This window comes from Colias philodice, chromosome 1, assembly GCF_061535455.1.
Source record: "Colias philodice isolate Cphi_HAF_F1 chromosome 1, ilColPhil1 Martin Lab GWU primary, whole genome shotgun sequence".
Taxonomy (NCBI): Eukaryota; Metazoa; Arthropoda; class Insecta; order Lepidoptera; family Pieridae; genus Colias; species Colias philodice.
This window is the reverse complement of record NC_143086.1, coordinates 15,432,865-15,460,316: the sequence shown is the minus strand read 5'-3', so window position 1 is coordinate 15,460,316 and position 27,452 is coordinate 15,432,865. Positions and strand designations below refer to the sequence as shown.

The 27,452-nt window shown below is 33.9% G+C and overlaps 1 protein-coding gene across 7 annotated transcripts in view; it reads right to left on the bottom strand.

The window, feature by feature from the left end:
• Nucleotides 1-27,452, bottom strand: part of fry (microtubule binding protein furry) — a 125,935-nt gene that overhangs the window by 27,434 nt on the left and 71,049 nt on the right. For 6 of the 7 annotated variants that reach the window (XM_089696628.1, XM_089696664.1, XM_089696646.1 and 3 more), the window contains 8 exons: nt 20,844-20,966; nt 19,070-19,203; nt 15,071-15,172; nt 9,690-9,824; nt 5,732-5,920; nt 5,382-5,473; nt 2,417-2,528; nt 1,357-1,529 (listed from right to left, as the gene is read on the bottom strand). In XM_089696628.1, the coding sequence (XP_089552754.1) occupies nt 1,357-1,529; nt 2,417-2,528; nt 5,382-5,473; nt 5,732-5,920; nt 9,690-9,824; nt 15,071-15,172; nt 19,070-19,203; nt 20,844-20,966 (1,060 nt within the window). The remainder of the gene's footprint in view (nt 1-1,356; nt 1,530-2,416; nt 2,529-5,381; nt 5,474-5,731; nt 5,921-9,689; nt 9,825-15,070; nt 15,173-19,069; nt 19,204-20,843; nt 20,967-27,452) is intronic. The other variant, XM_089696639.1, reaches the window with a different exon arrangement.

Sequence of the window (27,452 nt, the reverse complement as noted above, 5' to 3'; positions counted from 1 at the left end):
TCTCTCTCTCGTTATACCTACGATCGCGCTCGTGAGGTTTTGGTGTGACACAAGTTTCTGAACATGTCACCAGACTAAAACGATTTTAAAAACGTTATCACGTTAAAACAATTTAATTACTAATAATTTATCTGCAATTTATTTGCATTTTCTATAATTTACTTGTTTTCGATGGGTATATTGATTGACATTTGACATTGAAAACTGAACGGAGGCGAATAAAATTTTACAGAATTAATTTTATTGTAATATTTTATGTGATGAAATCTTCTGATTGTGATATGGGAAAGTATTGGCTTTATTGTTTATATTTCTAATTATATTTTTTAAATTCGATATATTTTACTAATATTGATTAAAAGAAAATTTACAATATACTATATTTTCACAGAAAGCTATAGCTTCGTATAGTTAGGACCTCTAAATACTTTTAGTTATGAAACAAACCAGTGACCGTGAAAGCTTTGACTGAAATTGCAAGATAAGAGGATGTGGTAAAGAGAACGGAACCATACTGTTACTAAGAATTATGGTTCTTAATTCCTATTTACATTTGAAGTTGCAATAATATTGTATGCAGGAAAGCATACGCGTCGTCGGATTCTAAGATATACGCCGTCGCTCTGAATATGAATTTAAATAACTAATTAGGTCTGAATATGGCAATTTGTGAATTTCTTGCCGTTTCTTCTCCCTACTGCCTTGAGAATCGGTGTTAAATGTTAAAAATGTGTTATGACGATTCAAAAGCACTTCTAGAAGAAGTCTAATTGAATAAATGAATGTTTGAGTTTGAGTTTGTGGGATAGGTTATAAAACATTAGGTCACTATTGCACGCCTCATAAGCGAAGCGTTGAGGTGGGTACTACTGTCACTTCGCGCAAAACATCTGATTTTTCAAACTTAAAATGTCTTTATGTATCATACATTGCACTTGTAAGATAATACATACACACACATATTAAGAAAAAAACACTATTTTTAACATTCATGATATTTTTGATGTCATTTTTGTTATTTAAACTAGTTAAAAAACAGTTTAAAAAAGTTCTGTCTTGGACGTCCGTGTGTCTGTATGTGCGGAGGATTTTCTTGTTAACACGATAGCGACCGAAATACTTTACTAATCGAGTCTTTTTTTTTCTCTTACGCTTGAGTATGCTCAGGAATAGAACCCTTTCATTTTTCAGGGTCTGATTCGATGTGGTTTAATTGTTATTAAATAAACAAAAATAATAATTAATAAATAATTATTAAAAAAAAATTATGAGGCGTGCACTTTTGGATTTTCCAAATTATTTATTATTATTACATAAAACATGCATCAATTCGTTTTAAATATATTTCCAACTGACCTATGAAAGCCAGATACTGGCTGGCTAGTGTCCGGCAAGTACTCTGTAAGTAGAGCAAAAAAGCCTCCATACTCAGGCATCGGCAGCGGGCGAGGTTGCGGCGCGTCCACACGGGGCTCTTGCGGCGTTGCCGGACCGCTGAGGCAGATACCCACTTCGGGGCATATGCCCGTCTGTGGAAAATACAGTCTAGAAAATTACGTTCATACCATCATCTAAATAGAAAAGAACGTGTGGGCCGAGCACTCGTGTCAGAAGTGAAACTTCTTCAAAGATACCAAAATCGTCACCTTACTCCATGACGTGACGTTATTGCCATGACGCGACCTTAAAATTTTACTCTCAATGCGCCTAAAGAAGTTTCACTTACAAAAATCGATCATAGTATCAACTTCATCTAAATCCGATGTCTTATTCTTGTCAAGTTACTTTGAATCCGACTCTCCATAAATTCAAACTCAAAATCTTATATTAGAAGTATTTGTCATATATATTTTAATCACTCTAAAAGTGTAAGATATCCTATTGTAATTCATTCCTATGCCAGTATTCCAATATAATATACGATAATAATATTATACATATACGCATTTTTTATCCTACTAATATTATAAATACGAATATGTCCGAACACGAATTTCTTGTTTGCATTTTGTAGCAAACAATACAGAGTATATTATTCAGATGACATTGACATACATGCGCTATAGAAAATATACAAAGTAAAAAATTGAAACATCAAATCGAATATTTGATCTGAACATTTTAATATCAAGGCCAGCCAAGGACAGTTTTTTCACGACATAATTTTATTTTGGTATAGTTTTATTCTTGTCTTGGTAACTCAGAATTACATGTTTTAAAACGATTACAAAGATTTTATAGACTAAGAATATCAATATTATAAACGCGATCTGTTTGTTACTCTCTACATGAAACCCACTGAACGAATTTTAATGATACTCGCCGCTGACTTATGTACTTGAATTACATAAGCTATAGAAACACTTTGTCCTACGGGTAAAACCGCGCAGCATAACTAGTTAAACAAAAAGCTCACCGGAGTAGCATCACCATCAGAGGATGGTGTAGGTTCTTCATCAGCGGGTGGGGTCGGGCACGGCGGCGCTGACGCTCGCTTATCACGTCCGGGCGTTTCCGATTTTACACTACTGAAATAAAATAATAGTATAAATTATTCAAAATTTTCAATGTACAACAATATCATTGAGATACGCCGAAAGTTGAGAAGCATTTTCGGAAAACATAATCGTATATCAAAATGTTTATAAGCGATGATAGTGAGTCGTTTTTCAGATGTTCGTAAATAATTATCAAAATAATGTCAAAAGCCTTAAATTTCAATATGTCATCAAGTTTTAATCCTAGCTAGGTCACGCTAGCATCCAGATAACTACATTTCCATGTTAGAAACTTCGAGATAATTTCATTTTCCGATTGCATTGTTGTGTTTTTACATTTTGAGTTTTTAGATAAGCCCTTTGCACGTGTCTACAGCTTCCAATCCGAGAAAAGTATATAAATTTTTCAAGCCAATGCTTGCACCAGCTTTTTAAATCCTTTTAGGAGAATCCATTAGACCTGACACGTTCTCTACGTAGACGTACCGTATTTTTTCCCTTGCATCGACTAATTGTATAGAGAAAATTCCCGTTATCAGAATTAACGCATTAAACAAATTAGCCTAGGAAGGGGTTGAAAGGCAAAATAAAAGTATGATCATGTGCTTTTAACTTTTCAAATGTAAATTAATAATCAAATATAATGAGTAGTTATCTAAAACACGTGCGAAATAATTATCGATCAACGATGATAAAATTATATATTCCTGTAACTTTCCGCATAGACCGTCAATATAACATCGTGTAAACAGGGTATTCTTAATTGATTATACTTGTCCTTGACCCACTATCATGATATTCGACAAATACCCTTAATAACATCTTAATTACGCCCACAAAGTCAAAGGACCTTATGAATACCCATAACTCCCACCGAAACCTTATTAATTCCAATAATTTTTTCTATCCAAAACGTCTCAGTCGCTATGTAAGACACAGTATTTGTATCCGGAATATTTCGAAGGGTTATCGAGTACGTGCGGCAATCACTTAGGCGCACCTACGGTGATCCATCACGGGCCTACATGGTAATGTGTACAGTAGCCGCGTAACCTGTGCCACGCATTATCCGTTATTACCAACAAATGCGTCGAATTTTCTTTTAATAGAACCATGTTGAAGGTGAACTTTAAATTCGGTGACATTTTACATTGACAACTAATAACTGGATACATATATATTTCTTTTGGCAATTACGAGACCCGACAACTAGATAGTAGTTTTTCAGTAAGAAATATGGAATTATATTTTTTTTATAACAGTTAATAGTATCTTGTCCATTTATAATATTTTCTCAGTCATTTTACTTCTAACACTTTTGTGATGATATTAATAGAAAAACAATTACATAATATGAGCGTTAGGATATGTTAGTAAGCTTCGCGAATGCATTGAAGCGCGTAGCGTTATATTACTAATCACTTAATCAGTATTACCTACTGATGTGATGCATCTTGATATCTTACAGGAACAATAACAAATTATATTGCAAGAATATTCTAATAATATGTATTGATTTTTAGTTCTGTGCCGATATAACGTTGAACAATAGTAAAACATCGGAAACTAAACACCATGGCAAAACTATTACTAGTTTAGAGTCTAACGAACCGTCTATCTCATTTTGTGAATTTTTAATTGATTCGACAGCGGGAATGAATATGATATCCTAGTCCTGAATTCGTAGTACTGAAATAATAACCGTGCGGTTTGCTAACGAGATACCTGATATTCCACAGGTGGTACTGAGCTATGTTTTAGGATAGGTTGTCAATTATTAGTTGTTTGTAGTAGACATCGAGACATATCAGCACAATACACAAGTCCGAATAAATATTTCTACGGAGAAATTCCCACTTATTTCATTGAATAGAGATCATTTTACTTCAATTGTATACTTTCAAAGCAGCACATTACTGTGTATTCAGTTAAATTATTAACAAGGATTGCGTCCAGAGTAGTTAGCCGTTTGGTTCATTATTGGCTACTTTAAATGCAAAGCGCTCGGAAGGTCAAGTTAAAACGGTACATTCAACTTATTTCGAACTCCGACCTCTGCTATTGTCTTTCAATTATATTCAGAAGTGGTTAGACGAAATGTATATTTCTAGATATGATTTCAATCGCGGTGTGTTCAACTGTTCACCGTGAAAATTAAATTAATTTGTTGATTAATTTAATATTTCAAGAATACTTTGTTCCTGTCTGTATTATCCGTTCTAAGTAAACAATAGTATCGAGAGCTTCGACTTATTTAATAAAAACCTAATAATGCAATACATGCAAGGCTGATAAATCAATTCTAGGTTAAAATTTATTTATTTAGTATCGTGTTAAGTAATCATAGTACAAATTTGAAAAATGGGCCCTTAACTGATCTATTTTGTGACATTCTATGTTTCTACAATTGTTTATTTGTTCAACGGTACTATAATAATAAAGTTGAGAAGTTGAACCGTACTTCCTTTTACAGAGTAGGTAAACTTAGCGGGGTTATTGAAATCCTCCTAGTGCTAATTCTGTATGAAACTTTCTCAACTTTAAAGCGAAAGCCATGTAACGTTCAGCGAAATGGGCACAGGTCACTCGATATATCTAAAAGGGACAATGTTCATTTATTGGAGTCTATTTGAGCGTATTGTATTATATCCATAGAAATCATGATTAGAGAGAAGGAGTTGTGAACTGTTAGGGGTCACTGCTGTGAAGGAAGGCAGGTGAAATCCTTCCATCGAAATAAGGTTGATCCTCGACCAGTCTACTCCTCTGGCCGGTAAGGCCCCGGTGAATGATGTCGGAAAGTTGTATGTATGCTCTGTAGCCAAAACATTTCACTTGCGCGATTCACTGCAAGGTAATATAACCATAAAGCTGTACACTCACGCTGCTTTGGCGGGATCCTCGCCGCTGTGCCGCTTGGTGTGAATGGTGCCCTTTTCGACGGGAGCGAGGTCACATGTCCGCCCGGTTGCGTCCTGAATGTAAACAATTTGTTATTTTGCACTTTTATGGATATTTTGACAGGTTTGACTTGTTTATCACAGAATGGAAGTCCTGAAAAATATTATGATTTAATGTTTATATGTTTGATTATTTTAAAGTTGCTTGGTTAGATATTACACGTTATAAGTTGTATTTCTTTCCACCCAATGACCTCATATTAAAAACGTTATAAGCTGTATCTGGAGCATATTAATCCCAAGATTTTCAAATAATTCTATTATCTGTATTACCTGAGATCCAGTCCCCGGATCACTGTGTCCCGAAGTGGCCTTCCGCATAGAAGTGAGGCGGTAGAACGGCGGTGTCTCCGTTCTCTCTATCAGACAGTTGAGGGTTTCTACCGTTTGCAACTCCGTCATCATCTCGTCCAAGAGCCGCTCGGGACGGGACCGCGCCAGGTATAGAACCACTCGTTTTGCCTGGAAGACAAGTTAATCATATTATATTATTATCTTTATATGTATAAACATTTGTATACTAAGTACTAGGGAAAATTACTAGTTTCACCACTCGGGATTTTTTTTGTTAGTTTTTCAATCTATCCTAAATCAAGCGGAAGCAAATGCAAAGAGCAAAACAATATTAGATTAGGATAAAACTTCTCAAAATTTGAAAATATTTAAAGTCTACACGAGCAGAATCGGGGCGAGTAACTAGTACTCGATACATTCAGGGTCATTTTTAATTAAAACAACCAGTAAATTAAAATTTCACCAAGCACTTTTCTCATGGAAATGTGTCAACTTGTTAGCGAAAATAGATCTTGTTATTCCGTGGTGTGCACACAATTTCCAAGCTAAGGCTGCTAAAGCAATTTCATTGTAAGCTATAAATTGTACATGGGATGACCTTTATCAATTCTCTTGGCAGTGACTTTTAAATTGAAAACTTTAAAGCAGAGTTAAAGAGCGATTGATTCATTATTATTTAACACGGCGCTAAACACTATGCACGGCCAGAGTGAGACTGTGATCGCACACGCTGTTAATTATTCGTAAAGTGACGAAATGCAGTCGTCCGATCTAATTATAATGAATAATATGCACGCTATAGCCAAATATGAATGCTTCAGTATTTAAAAACCCGTGTAACAAATACAGCGAACATTTTTATTCAGCTTGTATCATTGTCATGCTTTCTATTTATTTGAAATAGAATAGTGATTTCATCAATGAAAGTTTACAAAATATCTTTATCATTTGTTCCAATGAATTTCAATAAAAGCTTTGAATTATATTGTGTCTAGTTTCAATTTTCAATAAAATATTACATCTCTTTGAAATTATTTGCTTAAACGTTGTATTTATGTTTATATTTTCGTTCGCTTATGTTATACTAAACTAAAGTTAAATTTGCGCCTAACAAATTAACTTCAGTAACCTTAACCCCTACAAGAGTCAAACCAAACACATTCCTTGGACAAATATTGGAAATTCCCAATTTAGCTACGCTTACAAGCGATATCAAATGATCTTCAGGATTGTTGTTCAATGCTTATTTTGTAGGGAATTTTTTCAAACCCCTATCGTGAATTAATTAAGGATGTATTGTGAAAGCAGAATACCATGTATTTGTGTTTGTGTTTGTATCGGCCGAGTCTCGTTTTAATTTGGTTTTGATCAAGGCAGTCCGTACAAATTTTATTTAATTATGACTTTCGTGTCAGCCTGTTCGAATAGGTTTATGCGTATTATGTGTGTGCGTCTGATTTAAGCCAATCACGGGGAGCGGGAAAGAAGGGGGACGGGGAGACTCGGCGCAATTTTACACTGCGAGGGATCAAATTGGCGGAGAGCAATTAGTAATAGTGGAATTCAAATCCATAATAATATTTGGAGCGAACACCGCCGAAAAACGCCAGTTTTGTGGCGAACGATTTTAACGATTTGTTTGGAATTTATAATCCCAGGCTACCATAACCCAACTATTCGGTTACGATATTTGAAATTTAATCAAATGCATGTTAGAAAATTTCATTTTGTTCAAAAATTTATAATTTAGATACCGTAGAACGGTAAACGCGAGTAAAAATTTTGAATGAATTTCTATCAAATACACGGGCAAAACAATGTAAGAATGTGTGCGATAACAAGGTAAGATGGCAAGGTAATGCCTTCCATAATAATAAAAATGATAAAAGGGCATTCTGACATTTAAAAGACAACTTTTTACGGTGATGTCGCACTTGCATTGACCCACAGCGGGGTTATTTTAAAAATTTCTGGTAATTAAACCCCTTATTATTGGTTTTAATTTGTTTTTATTAATCATCATGTTAATTAAATTTTTGCACTTACCACATTTAGATTTAAATTTTTCGATTGAAGCCTTCTGAATAATAAAATTAAATTTTTAGTGTAGCTACCTGATGCATAGAGCAAGTTTTTAAAAGCCAAACGGATAACTATTTTTTATGTGATTTTATTTTTTTACGGGCCCTTGAAGTTATGAACTTACTGGGTAATTTTATCTTTCTTGGCATTAAATTCTTTTTTTTATTCCATTCAAAGATCTTACAAAAACCGTAAATATTACCGGAAATATTACTATACTGAATTGGCCTATCTTTCAGCTTAACACACAAAAAAAATCAAGCATCTGCCGCAAGAATTGACGTCACCATGAGTAAAAATCTCATCGTACTCGGCCATAGGTGAAAAATTGAAAAAATAACATAACTCCGAAACTACGAAAGATCGCATAACATACATGGGGGTGATTCGGATAGCCCTATAGGTCCTCTACCTAATGGCTTCAGTATATCCATACTTCTTGGGACACCCTGTATATCTAAAGATGGCTCGGTAACCGCTACACGTGTATAGACATTTTAATTGCCAGCTTAACATTGTCGAGCTTCAAGATGATATCGGCAAATGAGACGAAATTTTACAGTCCCAGTAATTAATTTGATGTAAATAGAACACGTTGAGGTTGGAACGTTCGAGAATACTGCTTGACAATATTTTAATATAAACATTTTCGTTGTATACAAAAACGCATTGAAAGAACTTAATTCTTTGAAATAAATTTTGCAAATCATGGAAATGTAAATACATGTATCTTTGCTAGTATTAAATAACTGTTTTTGTTAACTATAAAGACTATTATAAATCTCTTAGTTAAAATCAATCGCCCTGAATCTGACCTAGCGTGTAAATTAAAATACAAGATGCATATCGATTTCGATGGAAACTTATTTTCTATTGCACAGTATAAATACATTCCATTCGCATTTAATGCTTATTAAACAGACAAACACATCAATGACCAATAAAATTATTTCACTATCAAAATAATAAAGTTTAGTTCACAACATTAAAGCGCATTTGGGCAGCTTATTGAAAACTTAGCGTAATTGATTTACAATCAACGCAAAATACTAAATGACTTATAATCAATGTTTATGAATGATCATGTGGGTTATATGAATACTGCGGGGACGATATTATTTTCGATTGATAATGTTTTTAAAGGGTTCGGCCGGATCCTATTGCATGTAATTGAGATTATGATTGGAGCGCATCCCGGTGCACCGGCCGCTGCGTACAGATACACAAACAAGCTCCTCTTTGTGAGCTCTTTCGCCATTCCTAATAGGATTTTTACAGACGCAACGTCTGGCGTATGATATTTTGAATTAAATTATAGACGTTGGTCACTACAGACCGACGTCTGGGATAGATGGAAATATGATTAGAATCACGGTGATTCTAATCATATTTTACCTCTTGCAAATATCATCTGAGGGATACATTTTTGATAACATGAATTTTTATTTGATCCCTGATCCGATGGATTAAATTAAATTTATTGAAAAATTGCACATTTTCCATACCACTGTTACAAACGCAATAAGAAAATGACATGTACAAACATGGACATTAGAAATATGATTGAGGCTCAAGGCTTTAACAAACTTAACTAATTTATTAATGTGAAAGTGTGTTTGTATCCTTGTTTATATATTTTGTATTTCCTTCAGATCGACTCGGAGCGATTATCGGACTATATACTCCTAACTATAATAGTTAGGAGGCTAGACAGCGGTATTCGCTACTTTTTTACCGCGATGGAACATCTTATTCCCATGGGAATTTTCCCTGACTCCGCGTCGTAGCCGCGGGCGGTACCCTTTATTAATGCGAATCTTCATCTTACAAAATATATACAAATATAAATACTTACATAAGGTAATAGTTCGTTGGGCGCCATTCCAGACACGATGATGAGGTATCGAATGATCACCTTCAGGTTGTTCGGCCAGCAAGCGCATAGCGTCGACCATAGCTCCTCGATTTCTTTCGGGTGTTGGTCGGAAAACTGTGCAAGAGATGGAAAAATAAATAAAATTTATTAGATACAAATATTTATTAAATAATTTCTAATAATATAATATGTAACAACAAGATAATTATTTATGAAAACTTTTGTATTCATTAATGAATTAGTTTTTCAAATCTAATTAATTAATCTCATATTAACTACATCAATAAAATTGTGTAGAGTAAATATTAAATCATAATTATTGTAAGCTCTATTGATCCTCAAAGCTTCCGAACAACAATTCACTACTGTACCAAGAAATATCCTTCGATTTAATAACGTAATCCGTTCAAGGCAAACATAAATCGGATTAGGCAAAAAATTTCCTCAGATTTTAAAATCGAGGCTTTTATTTACTAAAAAACAACATTTAATAGCCCTTAATTCCTGTAAAGTTCCATCATATAAAAATTTTCCTCAGATTTTAAAATGAAGGATTATATTATATAAAAAAAACACATTTAATATTTGTAACAGCCTTTAGCGCCTGCAAAGTTCGATCATAATGACATCAAAGGGAGTGAAGATCGTCCATGCATATGACACGCGTCAGTGCATACATTGTTTCTTTACAAAACATACATTTTGTTTAATTATTCCGTTAATTGGCGACACGGCAAGTGACGCGTCACTCAGCGCCCATGAGCCAGGGTGGAAAAATCATTGCGCGACTGACAAAGGCAATTGGCAAAGAAATCATTATGCTAATTGGCTTCTGGACATGTGCATATCATGAATTACACTCAATTAATAATATTCTACATTTCCCTACTATATACGACATCTTTCAGTCATATAAGCAAGGTCTTTACTGTGCGTATATAGTGATAGCCGTTTAAGTGGAGCCACCAATTAATATCGTATTTATTTAGCAATTCACTTTGAGCGATATTTAATCTCTATTCAATAAGAAAGGGTGAACAATCGGTTTATTGTATGTGAAATTAATTGGCTGTGAGCGTAGCGGTAAAGCAACGGGGAAGGAAGCGAGACAGCTTATATTTTCATACAAAAGCCTGAGACGATACAGAACTAATCCGTTAGACAGACAGATATTATCTGGCTTTACGTGGTTATCTAGTAACGTCATATAACTTGGCTCTAACTAAGCGTTCTAACAGACGGTACGGAACGGTAGAGGCTACTTCAGCCGTCGCCACATGTCGACGGCAGTCGGCGGCAGCAGTTAATATGTCGACGGCTGCCGTCGACAGGCAAAAACGGATGCCGTCAAACGTCAAACTGCAAGCGTTTTGTGCCGTCAACACAAAACTACAAGCGTCGCCACTTGCCGACGGCAGCCGTCGACATATTAACTGCTGCCGCCGACATGCCGCCGACTGCTGTCGACATGTGGCAACGGCTGAAGTAGCCTCTGCCGTTCACAACTTGCCGTTCGTGTGTTAGAACTCTTAGGCATATTTTCCTAAAACTATAATCTGTATCCAATATTGAATAAAGGAATCATCCAAGTTCTATAATGTTACAAACAAAAAGCGTGATATAAAAAACTGCAGTAAATTTGTGTTAAACATGGTATCCCCTAAGCCGGTCAGTGTGCCACGCGGTGAAGTTGGCGCCCACCGCCCGCGCCGTGTACGGGCGTACAAACAACGCGCCCAACCGTGACCTTGGCGATTCGGCCATCGTAACACCGCCTTACCCTGTACTTATTCCCCTTTATATTTCTGCTACGTAGTTACGCTTCTATGGAATATTCCTTTATTTATGAGCTTAAAATGATGCTACGAAAATTGTTATGGAAACAAAACGATGGCCCGTTTTAATAGCTCTGAGTGGTATTGAAAGAGACGTACGTCCAACTATTGGCTATTGTCAAAAGCTATTTTTGGCCATGTCAATTTCGAAAGTGTAGATACATATAGAACTATAAAAAACTACAAAGGAATACCCTTTGAAGCTTAGGCCATCGAATCCAATATTTTAGCTTAATCCAGAAACGATTCTAATAAAAGCGATGCATGACTATTTTTAGCCTTTTACAAATTCTCAATATCAATTCTAAAATGGACAGTCAATTATCCGGGCAATCTAGAAAAAAGGACAAAATTAAAAAAAAATGACCCCAGTTAAATCCTTTGATTTATCAAATACAATGGCGTTATGCTTCCATCTACATATTACGGAGTTTAAAGCTATTGACAGCTTCATTTAATATAGTGCAGCGAGCCCTCCCGCCAACTTTAATCTAGTCCCGGGGGCCCAGATATTCATTAAAAGCCCGGCTCGCGTCACATACACTTTTCCTTTTATCTGGGATCTGCAGGGAATCTGTTTAGTTGTGTCGGGTAGTTGCGCCGAATAATTAGCCTCAGAGCGGATCCAGCTAATGGTTGAGAACATTTAGTTTGGTACGGCGATATTACTTCTCGTCGGCCCACCTTGCCCCGGCCGCGAGTACTTTTCGCGATGCATATTTCAATATTTGAATTGCAATTTTGCAACGCGCTAACTGAATATGGAGAAGCTTTTGACAGTCGAGTCACCTACGTGTCGAAATAAGTTTGAGTTCTCAATCATATTAGTCTTTGAGAGCGATTAAACGAGTAGTAAAATATTAGTTTATCCGTTTGTAATGTAAGCTGGTTGAGGCGGATTCTTAGATGCACTAGTATAAAATCTTGAGCGTTTATAAATACGAAGTGTATTTAAGATCTTAAAGATTATTGAAAGAAACGCAATACATTTTAAATAAACATTTTATTAACAAAATAGTTTTCTATACATTTTTTTAACGTTACATATAAAACGTGTAACATCTTCGCAGTGGGTTAGCAGTGGATATATCTCCAATATAATACATCGCGGCGGGGCGGGTGGTAATGAGAGCAATTTGCACAAAGCGGGTGTCGAGTGGCCGCCCGCGCCGCGTCACTTGCGACTCGTGTGCATTGACGGATTGCGTGTTTGCGGTGTGTCGAGTACAGAGTACATCTCTTTATATTTTATAGTATACTAGCGGTCCGCCCCGGTTTCGCCCGTGGTATATGTTTACGTTTTCTCTCCATAAGAACCATCCTCGTACTTCAAGGAATATTATGAAAAAGAATTAACGAAATCGGTTTAGTCGTTCTCGAGTTATGCGCAACATAATATTTTTTCATTATATAATTATGCGAGTGTATGTTGACCGCCCGCGACGATTATTATAAAAGTTGAAAAGTTTATTAAAAACTCTTATTTAAAAAAATAACACATTTACTAGAAACTTCAAATTTTTATCACATTAACGAAGAACTATTTCTATTGCTTCACTACATGAAAAATAAGCCACCAATTAGTCTGCTAGACAACGTAATCTTCAATTCAATATCAATAATTTCTTGCTGAAAAAGGAAATCATATTATGAATTGGTATTTATTAGTTACTTCGTTAGAATTTTCTATGCTCACAATGTAGATGAAATTGAATAAATTAATCACTTATAAAAATTAAATATTATAGTAGAGCCGAGTTCGACTATAGTTTACTTACATATATTACGAATAAAATTGAACTGAAGAAGAGCGAAAATAAAATTTACAAATATTGGCTATCTAATATGAGCAAAAGCTGTTCGTAAAGGACATGGATAAATGTGAAAATCCGGTGTCTATTTTAAAAAGTTCGTAAATTTCCCGAGTGCTCTGCAATACTGTTGCACTCAAATTTCACTTCGCAATTTCATAAATATTTTCGTCAAAACTCTAATGTCGGTATGCGTTCAATTTGTTTCGGAACTCGTCTACCTTGTTAGTTTATTTTGTTAAGGCTAAATCTGATATAGTACTTTTAAGCGGTGTTTTTAATAAACAAGTGTATTTTAATATTATTCTAGAAAGATTATAAAAGAACCACGAATACATTGTAATGTACTGCTTTGAATTCTTTAGATTAAGGCTCTATGGAAAATTAAGATCTTTCCTATCTTCCCTGTTATAGATCTCCTTCAATATTGAAAAAATAAATGACAATATTTATTTACGCTTTCGAAACAGAAGTAGGAAATAAGTTTAATAATACAGAGTGAGAGAGATCAACTACGAAATTTTCCTATATGTACACATAAGAACACCTGTATGTGTATTGTTCTTATTACCCATCATCCCTTCAATAAGGAAAACGCTACAAAAGATAAAGGAAATAAATTCTATATTAAATTCATACAACAGAATAATTTTTCAATCGTAACTCGGCTATATTAAGGTATGCTTAACCTACGCGAAAAATTACATATTAATATAAATTGAGACCGCGTCATGTGCGTAGATACAATGTATGATGCTGGTTAAGACCATAACAAATATTGTGTGAAGTAATCCTCTGAACAAGAAAGAGAAAAAAACATTTGATGTTTTTGGTTTCATGATTGGGCTAAGGGTCTAAAGTCCGGTCGCGGAGCAGAAAGAATTTCGTACAATGACCTCTTTACCTACTGACAGAGGTCACAAACATTTTTGAATGAAGTGCAGTTTACATGAAATATTTGGAGGAGAAAATGTTTTTTACTAATTTATTAAATAAATGTCCTTTATTCATTTACAATACTTATTAGTTAGTTACATTTTAACTTTTTCAATAACCACGATATATTATATAAAAAAAAGTGTGCGTGTACACACATAAGAAATGAAACTTCTTTATGACCTTATTTTTCAAAAAATAATTTACTATGTACAATATTACAGAAATACGTTAGTCTAACACGCGATTTCGACTTAGGCGGATTTTGATTGGACATAAAGAGTTTGAGGTTTATTCTTATAAATTTTGAATTCACAAAATCATAATTGAACACCTGACACCAATCAAGCAAACACAAACCTTACGCTCTCAGGTTAAAGGTTTACAATCCCTAAGGACGGCGGTCATTGCACCTGTGCGAGCAAGACACATTATTTTTACAAGGGAGTGACAGTGACAGGTAATAACAGGTTAATGTACGAAATTCTTCCTGCTCCGCGACCGGACTTTAGTCATTGTTAATGTAAAAAAATCACTTCTTGGTTTTATACTAAGACTTTATGTATCATATACTCTTCACATAATATAATATTCTTCACATATATATACGAAGCATATCTTGGTACAGTCATAAACAGTAGAACGCAAGAAGAAAAATGTTACAAGTGACATCGCCAAAACATCCTTACTACAGTCAGCAGAAAAGAAAAATGTCATGTAACATCTTGCAAACATTCCGTTGGCGACATCATAATGCTCCTCACTCAATCTGACTTACCTTCACCGTGATATAGAACAGGTTGTTGAGCACCATCTCGGTAGCCTCCACGGAGCCGAGCCCCTCCCGCCTCGCGCCGCGCCCGCCCTCCGCGCCGTAGTACTGCGTGCAACAAGTGACAACATGTGTGTTTAGATCAATGGTTTAGATTGCAAATATTGGACTGAAAGAGGCAAAATACAGAAGACCACGTAAAGTCAATTTTTTTTAGTTTAAAGAATTGTTCAAAGACTTTTTGGAATTTTTACAACTCATCGTCATGCATGGTTTAAGGTCCAAAGTCGATTATATGTCTATTCAAATAAAATGTCATTGGGATCTTCAACTAGCAGATAAAGCAAATTTTTGATACAGGTTTATCTGTTGTTAAATACACATATGTAAAGAGAAAGAGAAATAAAATAAGAAAAAAAAACATGTATCATTATTCTCGTCTTGATATGAGTATATAATTTTCTCAAGAAAGGTGAGTTGCTTATAATTATTGCAAAAATTCTAAAAATATTTTTGTGTTAATTCTAAAACATACAAAAAAGCGCAGCATACATTATACTCTTGTACGGTAGATCATTTAAATCTATACACTTTTAGATCACAAGTTCGAAACCGTCATTTATAAAGACGTGAGAAAGGTTAGGGCATTTTATGAGGTATGATGTAACTTAAAAGCATACAACATGACCACGAGAACATCGGAATAATTAACAAAGACGAAACATGTAGCCGTGCGGAAGCTCTGTGTTATTTTCAATATGTTTTTTACTCCGCCCTTTTTTCTCCGACGAGACATGGGAGGAAGTTTAATGAAAATAATTTTTCCATAATTTATTTGATAAGCGTAGGTAAATTGATATAAAATATGAACAATAAATTGTGAATTTATTTTTTTACAAAGACCTTATTATAATGTCGTCTAGAATAATAAAGAAAATCTGAAACTAAGCTAAATAACAACGTTAATAGATTCGTTTGGGTATTTTTTTGAATTAATAAGAATCCATTAGTTCCATTATGAGTTAATTTTGGTTAACAAGATCCATCAGGCTAACGAGTGGCAATTAATTGTACTAACTGAAGTAATATAAAATCAAAGTATTTATTAAACTATTCTGCTCTGAAATCAACTCGTCTGTTGCTGAGTTACCTCAAAGTGCCAATGTAACAGTTTGTCTATGGTTGCTTACAAACAATTTGAGCGCAGTTCCAACGATTGCAGGCGTCTTCAATTAACGAATATTCTAGAAATAACCGATACTTGTTTTCAATAAAATTTGCAATTCAAATACTTGTAGTTTCTTTACAGGAAAATTATACGTTAAATGAAAATAATATTTTGCTGATGTACCTAAGTTTTAAACACCATTTTTTAAATCAGAGTACCTATCCTACACATTCATGCATTTAATATAAGGAGATAAGGACGATGAAATAATTAAAATAATTAATAAAGATGAATAGGAAATTGATAAACATTGCCAAAAGGTGACAATCAAATTCACTTCTATTAGAATAAGGTAGTCCACGTTAACTATCATCAAGCGATTGAAACTAAAAATCTTCCAGAAACGAGCAGCGTGGGTTACGTTCTTAGTATTCCGAGAGTAGGAATCTTAGTCTATACAAGTATAACGACTTCAAGGTTACACAAGTTCGTCACAGATTCAGCGCTTTTGATAACTGGAGCTTCTATGGATTCCGAAATAGAGGCCGAGCCCAATTACATAGCCTTAGAAAGCAAGACTTAATTTTAATTGAAGGAAATTTTTTTATCTGATTCCTTTATTGAAAAGGTCGCCATTAGGTACTTCATTATTAAATCATGGGGCTTCGGTAGACTATACAATATTCATAACATATTTTTTCTGCCCGTCCAGATTGTCACTATTCATTTGTATCAAAAAATGGGTAAAATCACGCGGTGCACTGATCCGCGCCGCATACTCCATTCATGGAAACTAATTAAGCATGCGCGCCTCGTAAAAACAGGCATGTTATGACTAAAATCAGCGCCAGACTGGATCGTAATGAAAACCGCCGAAACAATATTTACCCGATGCAATACAAAATATTATGTAAATAGTGTCGGAGAGCGATCGCCCGAGGCAGACAATTTGCCGGCCGCCCCTTCGGTCTGATGAAAGCAATACATAAACTGACAATTATCTATAAGGCTTTCCTGTGATGTGTCCGCGCTGGGGTCGCAAGTCATAAATCCGACGACGGTTACGCTTCATTCGTGTTAGCTTTGGAGGAGCCAGGGGACACAATAACATTGGGATAGGTCGTAATAAGATACCAAATTTGTACTACACAAATTTGGTATCGATGAAGGGACAGCAAGAGGAAATAAATATAAAAATATAATATTTGAATCAAATTAAACGACACGTAAAGATTAAAGAAATTTCTAATAAGTTTATATGTCAGAAGGGCTCTCTCTTCTTGACAGTAAATTGATTATATGCATAAATATCTATGAGTAAAATAAAGGAAAAGGCTTTTAAGAAAATTCCACCAACATCGTTCTCTTAACAACATTCATTTCATTCAGAACATTAATTTTTCCTATACCTATACTATAGAAATACATCACAACGACTAATCATATCAAGTGCACGTCCTCCAAAACGTATCATATCTTATAATCCTTTGTCACTGCCAGCATGCACAAAGGGATTCATTATTAATCGATTAATTTGCGTAGCTACAACTCTAATATCGTGTAACAAGGTCCCCTTCAATTATTGTAGTCTGCGTATGTATTGGCCAAACGGCACGCAGGAAATGAAAACTACAAAGCAGTGTAAGCGCTACCGTGCGTTGTTATTTGTTTTGATTGCGCCGCGCGGTTCATGCCCGCGGCTGACAGACGCGTTTTTGACCGTTGACGTCCATTTTAGGGGTTATGATGTTTGATTCGATTTATGTAGTGCGTTATTAAATTCGCCATTTGTGTGCTGCGGATTTAGCTTTGATGTGGGTATACACTAAAGGTTAATTTGAAAGTCGCCGTCGTTTTTCCGAGAATATTATTGTAAAAGTTATTATCATATTAAGAGTTAAGAAACTTTTTCACTATCATACTACTACTACTACCTTTTTTTTTCTAGTACGAATATGTTCTGGGAAAAAGCAGTGAATATTATTGTAATATCTTATAACTTTGTGGATTATTCAGGAGAAAAATTACAAAAAAAAATGTATAGATGTATTAGGCTACGTAGGCTTCAAATATGGCATAGCAATAAAACTATGGTAATGGCGATTATCATTTTAATCTCCGGGGACGGCGAAGTGTATGTTGTAATTGTGAGCTTCCTATACACTCCGTGTTGTTAAATGGAGTTGAATTGTAATTTCGCTTAATTTAAAGTTTACCTCAATGAAAAAAAGGTATTTTTATGAATAAATTATATTCGCCTCTGTCACGTTCCCTACCTATAAATTATGAAAAATCTTTCTAACTTTAAAAAAGTATGAAACTTATCTTTAATGAATAAAAATAACACAGCCTTAGCAGCGAGCAATAAACACATAGCCAAGATTCCGTCACCTAATTTTTATATTATTTTCATAATCTAAAAGCAGTTCCAAGAAGCAGATTCCTAGACCATCTACATACAAATACCACTATATTAATCTCATATTCTAAAGAGCAGTTCCAAGAAACAAATGCCTAATAATACTGTACATCCCAATTATGTAAAATTAAAATGTAAAATTGACATGATTTTAAAAGAGCAAATATGGTAATTAAGTATCTAGTTATCTTACGGTTTTTATACATAGATACTACTTTCCGATTCGGTCGTAAATGGTAAAACTATGTCATGTGCTTCTAGAAGTCTAATTGAAAAAAAGTGTGTGCCGAACACACATGTCTGAAGTTTAATTTCTTTGGCAAGATTCAAAGATACCGAAATTGTAGTCACGTGACGATATTTACGAGGCGAAACGAAGTTTACGAAGTTTCAACTCAAATTTTTGAGATTGACTTACCTGTATATAGGACAATGGATTTGCCGGTGGTACATTTGGGTCGAGCAGTTCGATATTGACGAGCCACGGTAGCAAGTACTGGAGCAGCAGTTGCCGCACCTCAGTCCGAGCCGTTTGGAAGCGGGCTGTGATCTCTGCGTAAAGCATACAAAGTTTTAATATTGTTAATTGTTTTATAATATACAGAGTGGAATTTTATACTGCTCAACAGGAAAGTACTCTTAAGTCTATAGATAGAAAATTGTACCCAAAGAGAATATTTATTTATATTTCGAGGTCCGTAAGTTTCAGCACGTTACGTAGCATTCGAAGTTGATTTCTTACAAATATCAAATTATCATCCATACGTCATTACATATCTGTCATTATACGTCAATTACATAGCTGTCATTTGCGTTTAGTTATTCCAAGTCTGATTCTTTTTTGTTATACCACGTTTCATAGTGACTGACGTTTCATGTCAAGTCACACGGGGATGTTGTCGAACGGGATAAAAAGTATCCTATGTACTTCTCCTGGCTCTAAACTACCTCCCTGCCAATTTTCAGCTAAATCGGTTCAGCCGTTCTTGAGTTATAAGTGCAGGAGTAGCTAACACGACTTTCATTTATATTTGTCGCTTCTATAATAACAAAAGAGGCAATTCTGTATAAGTGTAGCACAGACTCACAAATCCTTTCAATACCAAACAAAATAAAGCAGCATAAAGAGACATCCACATAATATGAACTCTGAAAAGTCATTAAAAAAAAAAATGCTAAGCCGCTACAATGCACCGTGTCACCTGGAGGGTTAATATGGATTAAAATGTCGAGTCCTAATGGACTCTATGAAAGCTGATAAATAAAAGGCTATAATAAAGTTAAGAATACGCCTGGGACATAGGTATTCTTCATTTAGACTGTTCTTGAACAACTTTTTTATTGTGTTTCATTTGTATAAGAAACGCATTTATTTACTTGTATTTCTTATCCAACATAATAAATTTTAGATTGATATTTGTTTGATAGAACATTTGGGTGTTGTAATTTTTAGCAATAAATTTCATTAGCAGGAGTGCGCCTAACGCGAGCAAAAATAAAATTTTATCCGGTGGAAGCGGATTGAATGTAATAATATTTCGCTGTTAGAAAGCAATTAAATCATCGGCGATGAAAAACTAATCCCTTCAGAGTACTAGCTGCATATAGTCGATAAATATTATTTCATCATACCCTCTCCAATAATCAACTTGAAATCTCAATTCCAAATTAGTATTGGAACATCGTAATTAATTTCGTCAATGATAGCTCCCAGCGTTTATTCGGCCACAGGAGTATAATGTCACGTGTAAAGCCGGGTACACACGCGCGATAACAAAACTAAACATAGTGAGAGACGCGAAATTGGAATGGTAAACTACAGTGGCTACTAGGCTTAACATTATTTCCTGTCGAATGTCGACGCCGTGTGAATACATCGAGATTGGCAATACAAGTACGGTTGGCAAATAAAAATCTCATTGAAACATTATTTACCGATACTTTTATTTTGCCATGAAAAGTATTTTCGTTGATAAATCAACAAGCAGATGTTATATGATTGATTCAGTGAGCACTTATTTGTATTAATAAAAACATTTTGTTATTCTTCAGTATTTTATTTGCATTGTAACTATGAGCGTTTGAGATCATGTTCAATGGAAATTTTCCAGCGCGTTTTGAATGATCGGAACCTACCTAACGAGCTTCATACTATATAATATGGCAAGAAGATAATACTGAAGTGAACTCACCTGAGAACATCGGCATGGTAAGTTCTGGGTGTAGTTGTGATAGTTGACGGGACAGGTACAACTGCGAGCGGCAGTACGTCGTGCAGAGGAGCACGTCCAGAGTGCCACGTCCCTTCTCTGACCCTGTAAGAGAATGTAATTTTAGCTGTCCGTACGATAATGAGGTATACGAAAATGTTTTAGATAAAAATGTCGTATATAACAGTGTTTATTGCCATAGTTGGCTTGACATATTTCTACGCCATTTGTCTTCGATAGGTCTTAAAATAAGTTGTAAACTTGTTTGATTTGTAGGGTGATAAGTAACTGTTGAAATTACGTTGCCCTGATCAACTATTAGTAGATAGTTTTTTTCTGCAGATGGATGAGCAAAGCCAAAGACGAGCTGTGGTACACTTGAGGGAGCCTAACGGTAAACTTATTTCAGCTGAATGGACGGTAAAATATAATAAAGCTGAAGAGTTTTCATTGTTTGTTTAAACGAGCTTTTCTCACGAACTAGGTACTGATTCGAAATGAAAAGTTCTCTTAGGACCATTTATCTAAGAATACTATAGATATATAACAACACACAACAACCTGACAATTTTTTTATAATAAAATATATAGTACAGATGGAAAAGAATATTTATATCAAGCAACGCGGGGCAGCTGGTAGATAAGTAGCTTACGAGGATCTTTACATCGCGAAGTATTGAAAATTGAATATATAAAACCAGATTTGTAACGTACAAATTTATTTTTTTGCAATAATCTTGTTTATTTGTATGTATTGTTTACCTGGAGAAATGAGTTTTCCAGAATTGCGTAAACGTCTGTTTTGTTTATACGTATACACTATACAATTCTGCAAAACCCATGATAATAGTTTCGTGTTATCGAATCATTTTATAACTACAAATAATACAAAAACATGATCTTGAAGAGGGATTAGGGCTCACGTCTTTCGACTAGCGTTTATTTTTATACTAAAAATGACAATAAGACAATAAAGTTCTGTCTATTAATGTCCCATAACCCGATTTACCTACTAACCATACTAAATATAGCATAAAGCGTACTGTATTGATACCCGAGCTTACATCGCTACTGCAACAAGCATGAAATACATGCGACACTTACACGTGTGACCCACTGGGTCCCCAAATCGATTGTCTTTCGAATGATTTGTTATGCAAATTGAGATAAAACACATTTACTTCGATTGACTTGGTGCAACCTAGAAGCTGAGCGATGGACAGTAAACGTGTGGGCAGAGGTGTGATTAAAGTTTAGTAATCAACAGATTTATTTTATAAGGATTTTTTAACGAAACACGCATTGTATGTTAGATATTTTAGTTAGTTTATTGGAACCCGCTGCTAAATTAGTTAATACTTTATCATAGAAAGGACGCTCGTGTAAGATTCAATACTAGTAAATATATTTTTATCATAAACGGGGTATAAGAGAAGCCCTGTTTAAGTTCCAATTACCCTGTTGCATCATTTTTCTTAGCAGCAAAGTGAAACACTCTCCTTCTAATAAGAAAGCAAAGGCTTTGACAGTGTGCATTCAATAAGTAATTACAGGAATTGATTTTTCCAGCCCTTCGTGACTTTGAAGAAACTCAGACACTAACAATAATTGTGATAGGCAATTAACTAACATAAATAATAAACCTAAACAATTATTAAACGTAAACTCCGATGAAAATTTTAATCACGTTAATACGCATCTAGATAATTAACTGCACTAATTTAATTAATACATACCTATATAATATGTGCGGTTTTCATATTTACAAAATGTTAAATTCGTATCAAACCAATTAATTAAATTAAATCATGAAGATTGTGTTCGGCTTAATTGAGAGCCGGTGGAAAAGTTGGTAACTGCAAATGTTAGATAAAAGAATCGCTGCTCCGAATATGAGCGTAAGCTTTGAATCAATAGAGCGCTGGGAGATTTCTTATTCAAAGCAGCTGAAAGCGTTCGAGTTTGTGGTGCTAAGATTATTGGTGCTAAAAGTACTCGCAAAACGGTTTCGCAGATCTATAGTGAAGCAATTGTGGCACGCTTCGGCGGCCGCTGATCCGTGTTTCGGTGCAATGCTAGAATGGAATATTAAGCAGTTTGTTTATCATATTTGCAGCGCGTCCGTCACGTTCATTCGCAATTACTAGCCCTCGCAAGTCGCACTGTGTAATCGGGTTATATTTTGCCATTTTATTTACCATTGGTTTTACACTAATTGTACAATTGTTATATCAGGGGTTGGAAGTTTTTCCCAAAAATGTATAGGTAGAAGTCGAAATAATTCTGCAAAAGTTACAATTTGCTTTATTTAAAAGAGTTAAAAGCAGAATAGTACTAATGTTAAATCCTTGATGAAAAAAGACATTGGTACCTACTTAAAAGTGCGTTTCTGCATTCTAATTTGTTGTATTTAGATATTATTTAATAAAATATAACATACTATTAGGTACGTTACTTATAGGACTCAACAGCACTTTCAGTCTAATGATAAAACGAATAAAAATTACCTTATGAATGCTATTTAGAATTTAGCCAGTCACATCACACTTTACTCGCATTTTGCAGTAAGCAGGGCGTGACAATAAATGAAGTATGATTTTATCGAGACGTAATTGTTATGTTAATATAGGCGGGAAATTAATTCAAACTTCTATTCCGTAAGATAGATCACTGGCTGAAGCATTTGTATGTGTAAATGGAAAAGTAATCTCTGTATACTGTATAGTATCGTGATAAAATAATTCAGATAAATGTTATTAATAACAATAATAAGTGAAGTAAGGGGCAGATGCATTATACATCTGTTTCACTGATCGTATTTCTTTAGTAGACTAGAGTAGATAATTTTTGAAACAAAAAAAAATCGCAGTCGGATGAAACCTATTAGAAAAGGAGGGGAATATGATGAAAATAAAAGGAAAAATAAATTACGGTCAATCCGAATTAAGGAAGTGGGAGGGGGGAGCTTTAAAGAGAAAAAAATGGTTTCTCTCAATTTCCAACAAAACTACAAGTCCTACGGAAAAAAGTTCAATGGCAAAGTTGTAGGTAATAAAAAGATCTACAACTTTTGTATTTACAATTTTTTCACATTACCTCAAAATTTTGGTGAAAAATTCAAAAAACCAAGTTTTTGGTTTTTTATTTCTATCTACTTCAAAATTTATTTTTTTTCTACGAAATTTGGTGGAAACTTAGTTTATTATGTCCCAAATACACTGTAATTTATTTGATTGAAAATATTAATTTTTTTCGCCTTATTTTGAATTAATACCAAAAAAACAACCTAATTTTCAATCGAAAAGTCACCCGTCAATATATCAGCAGTTTTCAAAAAGTTGGGGAGCCTTTTATTCATTGAAATCTCTACTTTCATATGGTGTAAAAAAATTAAACATTACCATAGTAAATGTTCTCAGGAAATGCATACAAACAGTGTGAAAATGAGCTTTTACTAAATCAGGCACACAGGACCCCTCGGTTTTACGCTCACGCGTCAACCACTGTACCAAGGAGGCGGTCAAATCGAATAACAATAATGCTTTGTGTATATTAGAGTTATTGCTTTCTTTATTAAGGTGGAGATTTGTTGACAAAAGTTTATAGCTTGAAGTGATGATAGAAGGTGTCATTTTTGGGCGTTGCGATGATTACAGTAGACAAATCATTGAAATGTACGTAGGTAAAATACTTTGAATGATATTTCTTAATAAACAGTTTTGGTAAACTTTTACACTGAATATAATATTTTTTGCGCTAATGAAGTGCATGTAATTTGTTTGACGTATCTATATTAGTTTATTAAAGTTAAATGTTTTTGTTTTGTATGCAAATAGAGAACAAATTAATTCAACTAACATTTACAATACTCAAATACCGATTTACTAATGGAACTTTAAAATGGTTGTGTATTGCGTCGTGTTTGTTTATTTACTTATAAGCATACATGCAATTTTTTAATGAAGAATAAAATATGAACGACAGAATAGTACCTAACTAGATCCTAGAAATTTTCCACGACATAAACGTATCTATTCAACGATATAATATCAACGTTTATTAGGTTTTCTTGCAATTTTCTGTCGATGAAACTCACAATGTGTTGCCTATTTATAGTTATTTACTGAGAATCTTTACAATGGACCAGTTACAAGATGGCTCCGTCCGCTGCTACGACACCTCGATTGCATCACGTGTGTACTCCGACACGCACTATACAGTTTTCCTTACATATTTCCTTTTAAAATATGAGATGAAACTAATACTTAATAATTTTTCTCATGACACCTACACAGACTAATTCTATATTGTAAACAATTAGTTATTTGAACCCTTAATAAAAAAAAATGAAACTATCTTGTACATTTATTAAAATTATTAAAGAAATAAACTAACATGTATAAATAAATAATTTATTAAAAAGCGTATCATATACTATGTTAAAACAAAATTACCTACCATACAGCCTGCACATTGCACAATCAATTCTAACATGCTTTTCTCAGAAACGATATATCGACCGCAACATGTCTAATATAATTGAGCGCTTTGTACTAACACGAAGACACGATTTAATTCTTCGTTCAGTAAATAGTTCCGAGTTCCCTAAAAATTCTAATACCAATTAAATGGATGAACATCGAGTATATAGTAAGATCGAGTGTAACTATATGAGAAATAAAAACTAAATAATTTTTCTGTATTTTACACGTATAATGTTTAAAAATAAATTGAAGACATACTTATCTAATTTCGATAGCTGATTAATATGTTATACTAACTGCAAAATTATTATTTCTCATATGTGTAAAAAGATCATATTATATTATTGTTCTTGTTTATGAGACAAATAAAGTTCTTTTAAACCGAAAATTGTAAAAGGTGCGTACGTATATCGTTTGCAGTTTTATATTTCAAAAGATAGAATAAATATTAAAGGTAAAACTTAAAGGTGTACAATTACATGTGACAATCAAAACAAGTGTACACTTAAGAAAGTCAAAACAAAAACAAAGGTGGGTGTTTATATTTGTTAATAAGGCGCTTCACCTCGTCTGTAGCAATTGTATGTTGTAAAAACATCGAAATGAATCCGATAAATATTTGAGAAATAATATAATATGATCCTTTTATTTTCGTTTGCCTAATTAAAAGAGAAATTATGTATTGTTTTTGGCTGTGGTTTTTGGCAATAAATTTATTTTCTGTCTTTCTTTATTTTCTTTTCTTTCTTTTAAAACGACTGAGAAGTTTGTTATGCCTCTATATTAATAATAATTACTAACTTCACAGTATGTATTTTAAGGGAAGATAAAATGAATATACCTGTTGTTCATAAAACGATTTACCCACGATTTACCTAACCATTGTTATCACTTAATAAAAAAAGCAACGTTAACATAAAAAGGTAAAAATGTACAGGACGGTCGATGGTCTGCTCTTTATTTCCTTGAGGGAAACTTCCCTCTACACAACAGTAATTTAAAAACTTATAACTAGAAATATAATACTCAAACTTATAATTAAGAACGATTTCCCTATAATACGAACGACGAACGAGGTAATCAAACGGATAAACGTATATCGGTAAACGATAAACAAACATGTCTTTCTAATAATTTTCGGAGTTATGACTAACTAGTTGTGGTCTGCGGTTTCACCCGCATTGCTCCGCTCCTGTTCGTCTTAGCGTGATGATATAATATAGCCTATAAGCCTTCCTCGATAAATAGGCTTTCTAACACCGAAATAATTTTTCAAATCAGACCAGTAGTTCCTGATATTAACGCGATCAAACAAACAAACTCTTCAGCTTTATAATACCTATTAGTATAGATTATTTAGCGATTCGAATATACAAGAATGAAATATGAAAGAAAGTATTGTAAATTGATTATAATAAATTTATTTTTTAAACAAATTATAAAGTTTGTGAGGTTAATGGCATACAAAGAAATACATACTGGCTTATAATAAACGCCTACGACATAGACGACAACTAAACCGAACGAAAAAAAAATAGTGAAAATACAATGCCACTGCCCTGCAACAGGACAAATAAAATAACATTCAATAAGAAAAGTCTGTATTTTGGATACAAAGGATTTTATTTCATTTGTTTTACAATTCTTTTTCACGGTCTTTTTAACAACTTTAATAATTTTCTTTTTAGAAATACATTAAAAAAGAGAATTGCATTATGTTATTAACTGTAGAATTAATAAAAATACTAATTCCATTTTCACCACACAATTACCATACAAATATTGTACTCGAATTTAAAAGACAGCGTAAACAACGTAAATTCTTAACACGAATGTAATACATTGTCGCAAGTAGTGTATTTATTATTTTGTCCAAGAACAAGTTTCCCGTTCATAGGTGTTTAGAGTGTACACTTGTTGCACAAGCTCACTGAAATTTTGTCTTCTTATCGCTTACACACTTTCGGATATTACTTAAGTAAAATTGTAATATAGTATTCAATATAATTATTGTACTTAAAGTTATAGCGTATCAGTCTACGATATCGTAAAAACTTATAATTGACTAGATAATGATTTCACACATAATTCTTTATTAATTAATTAT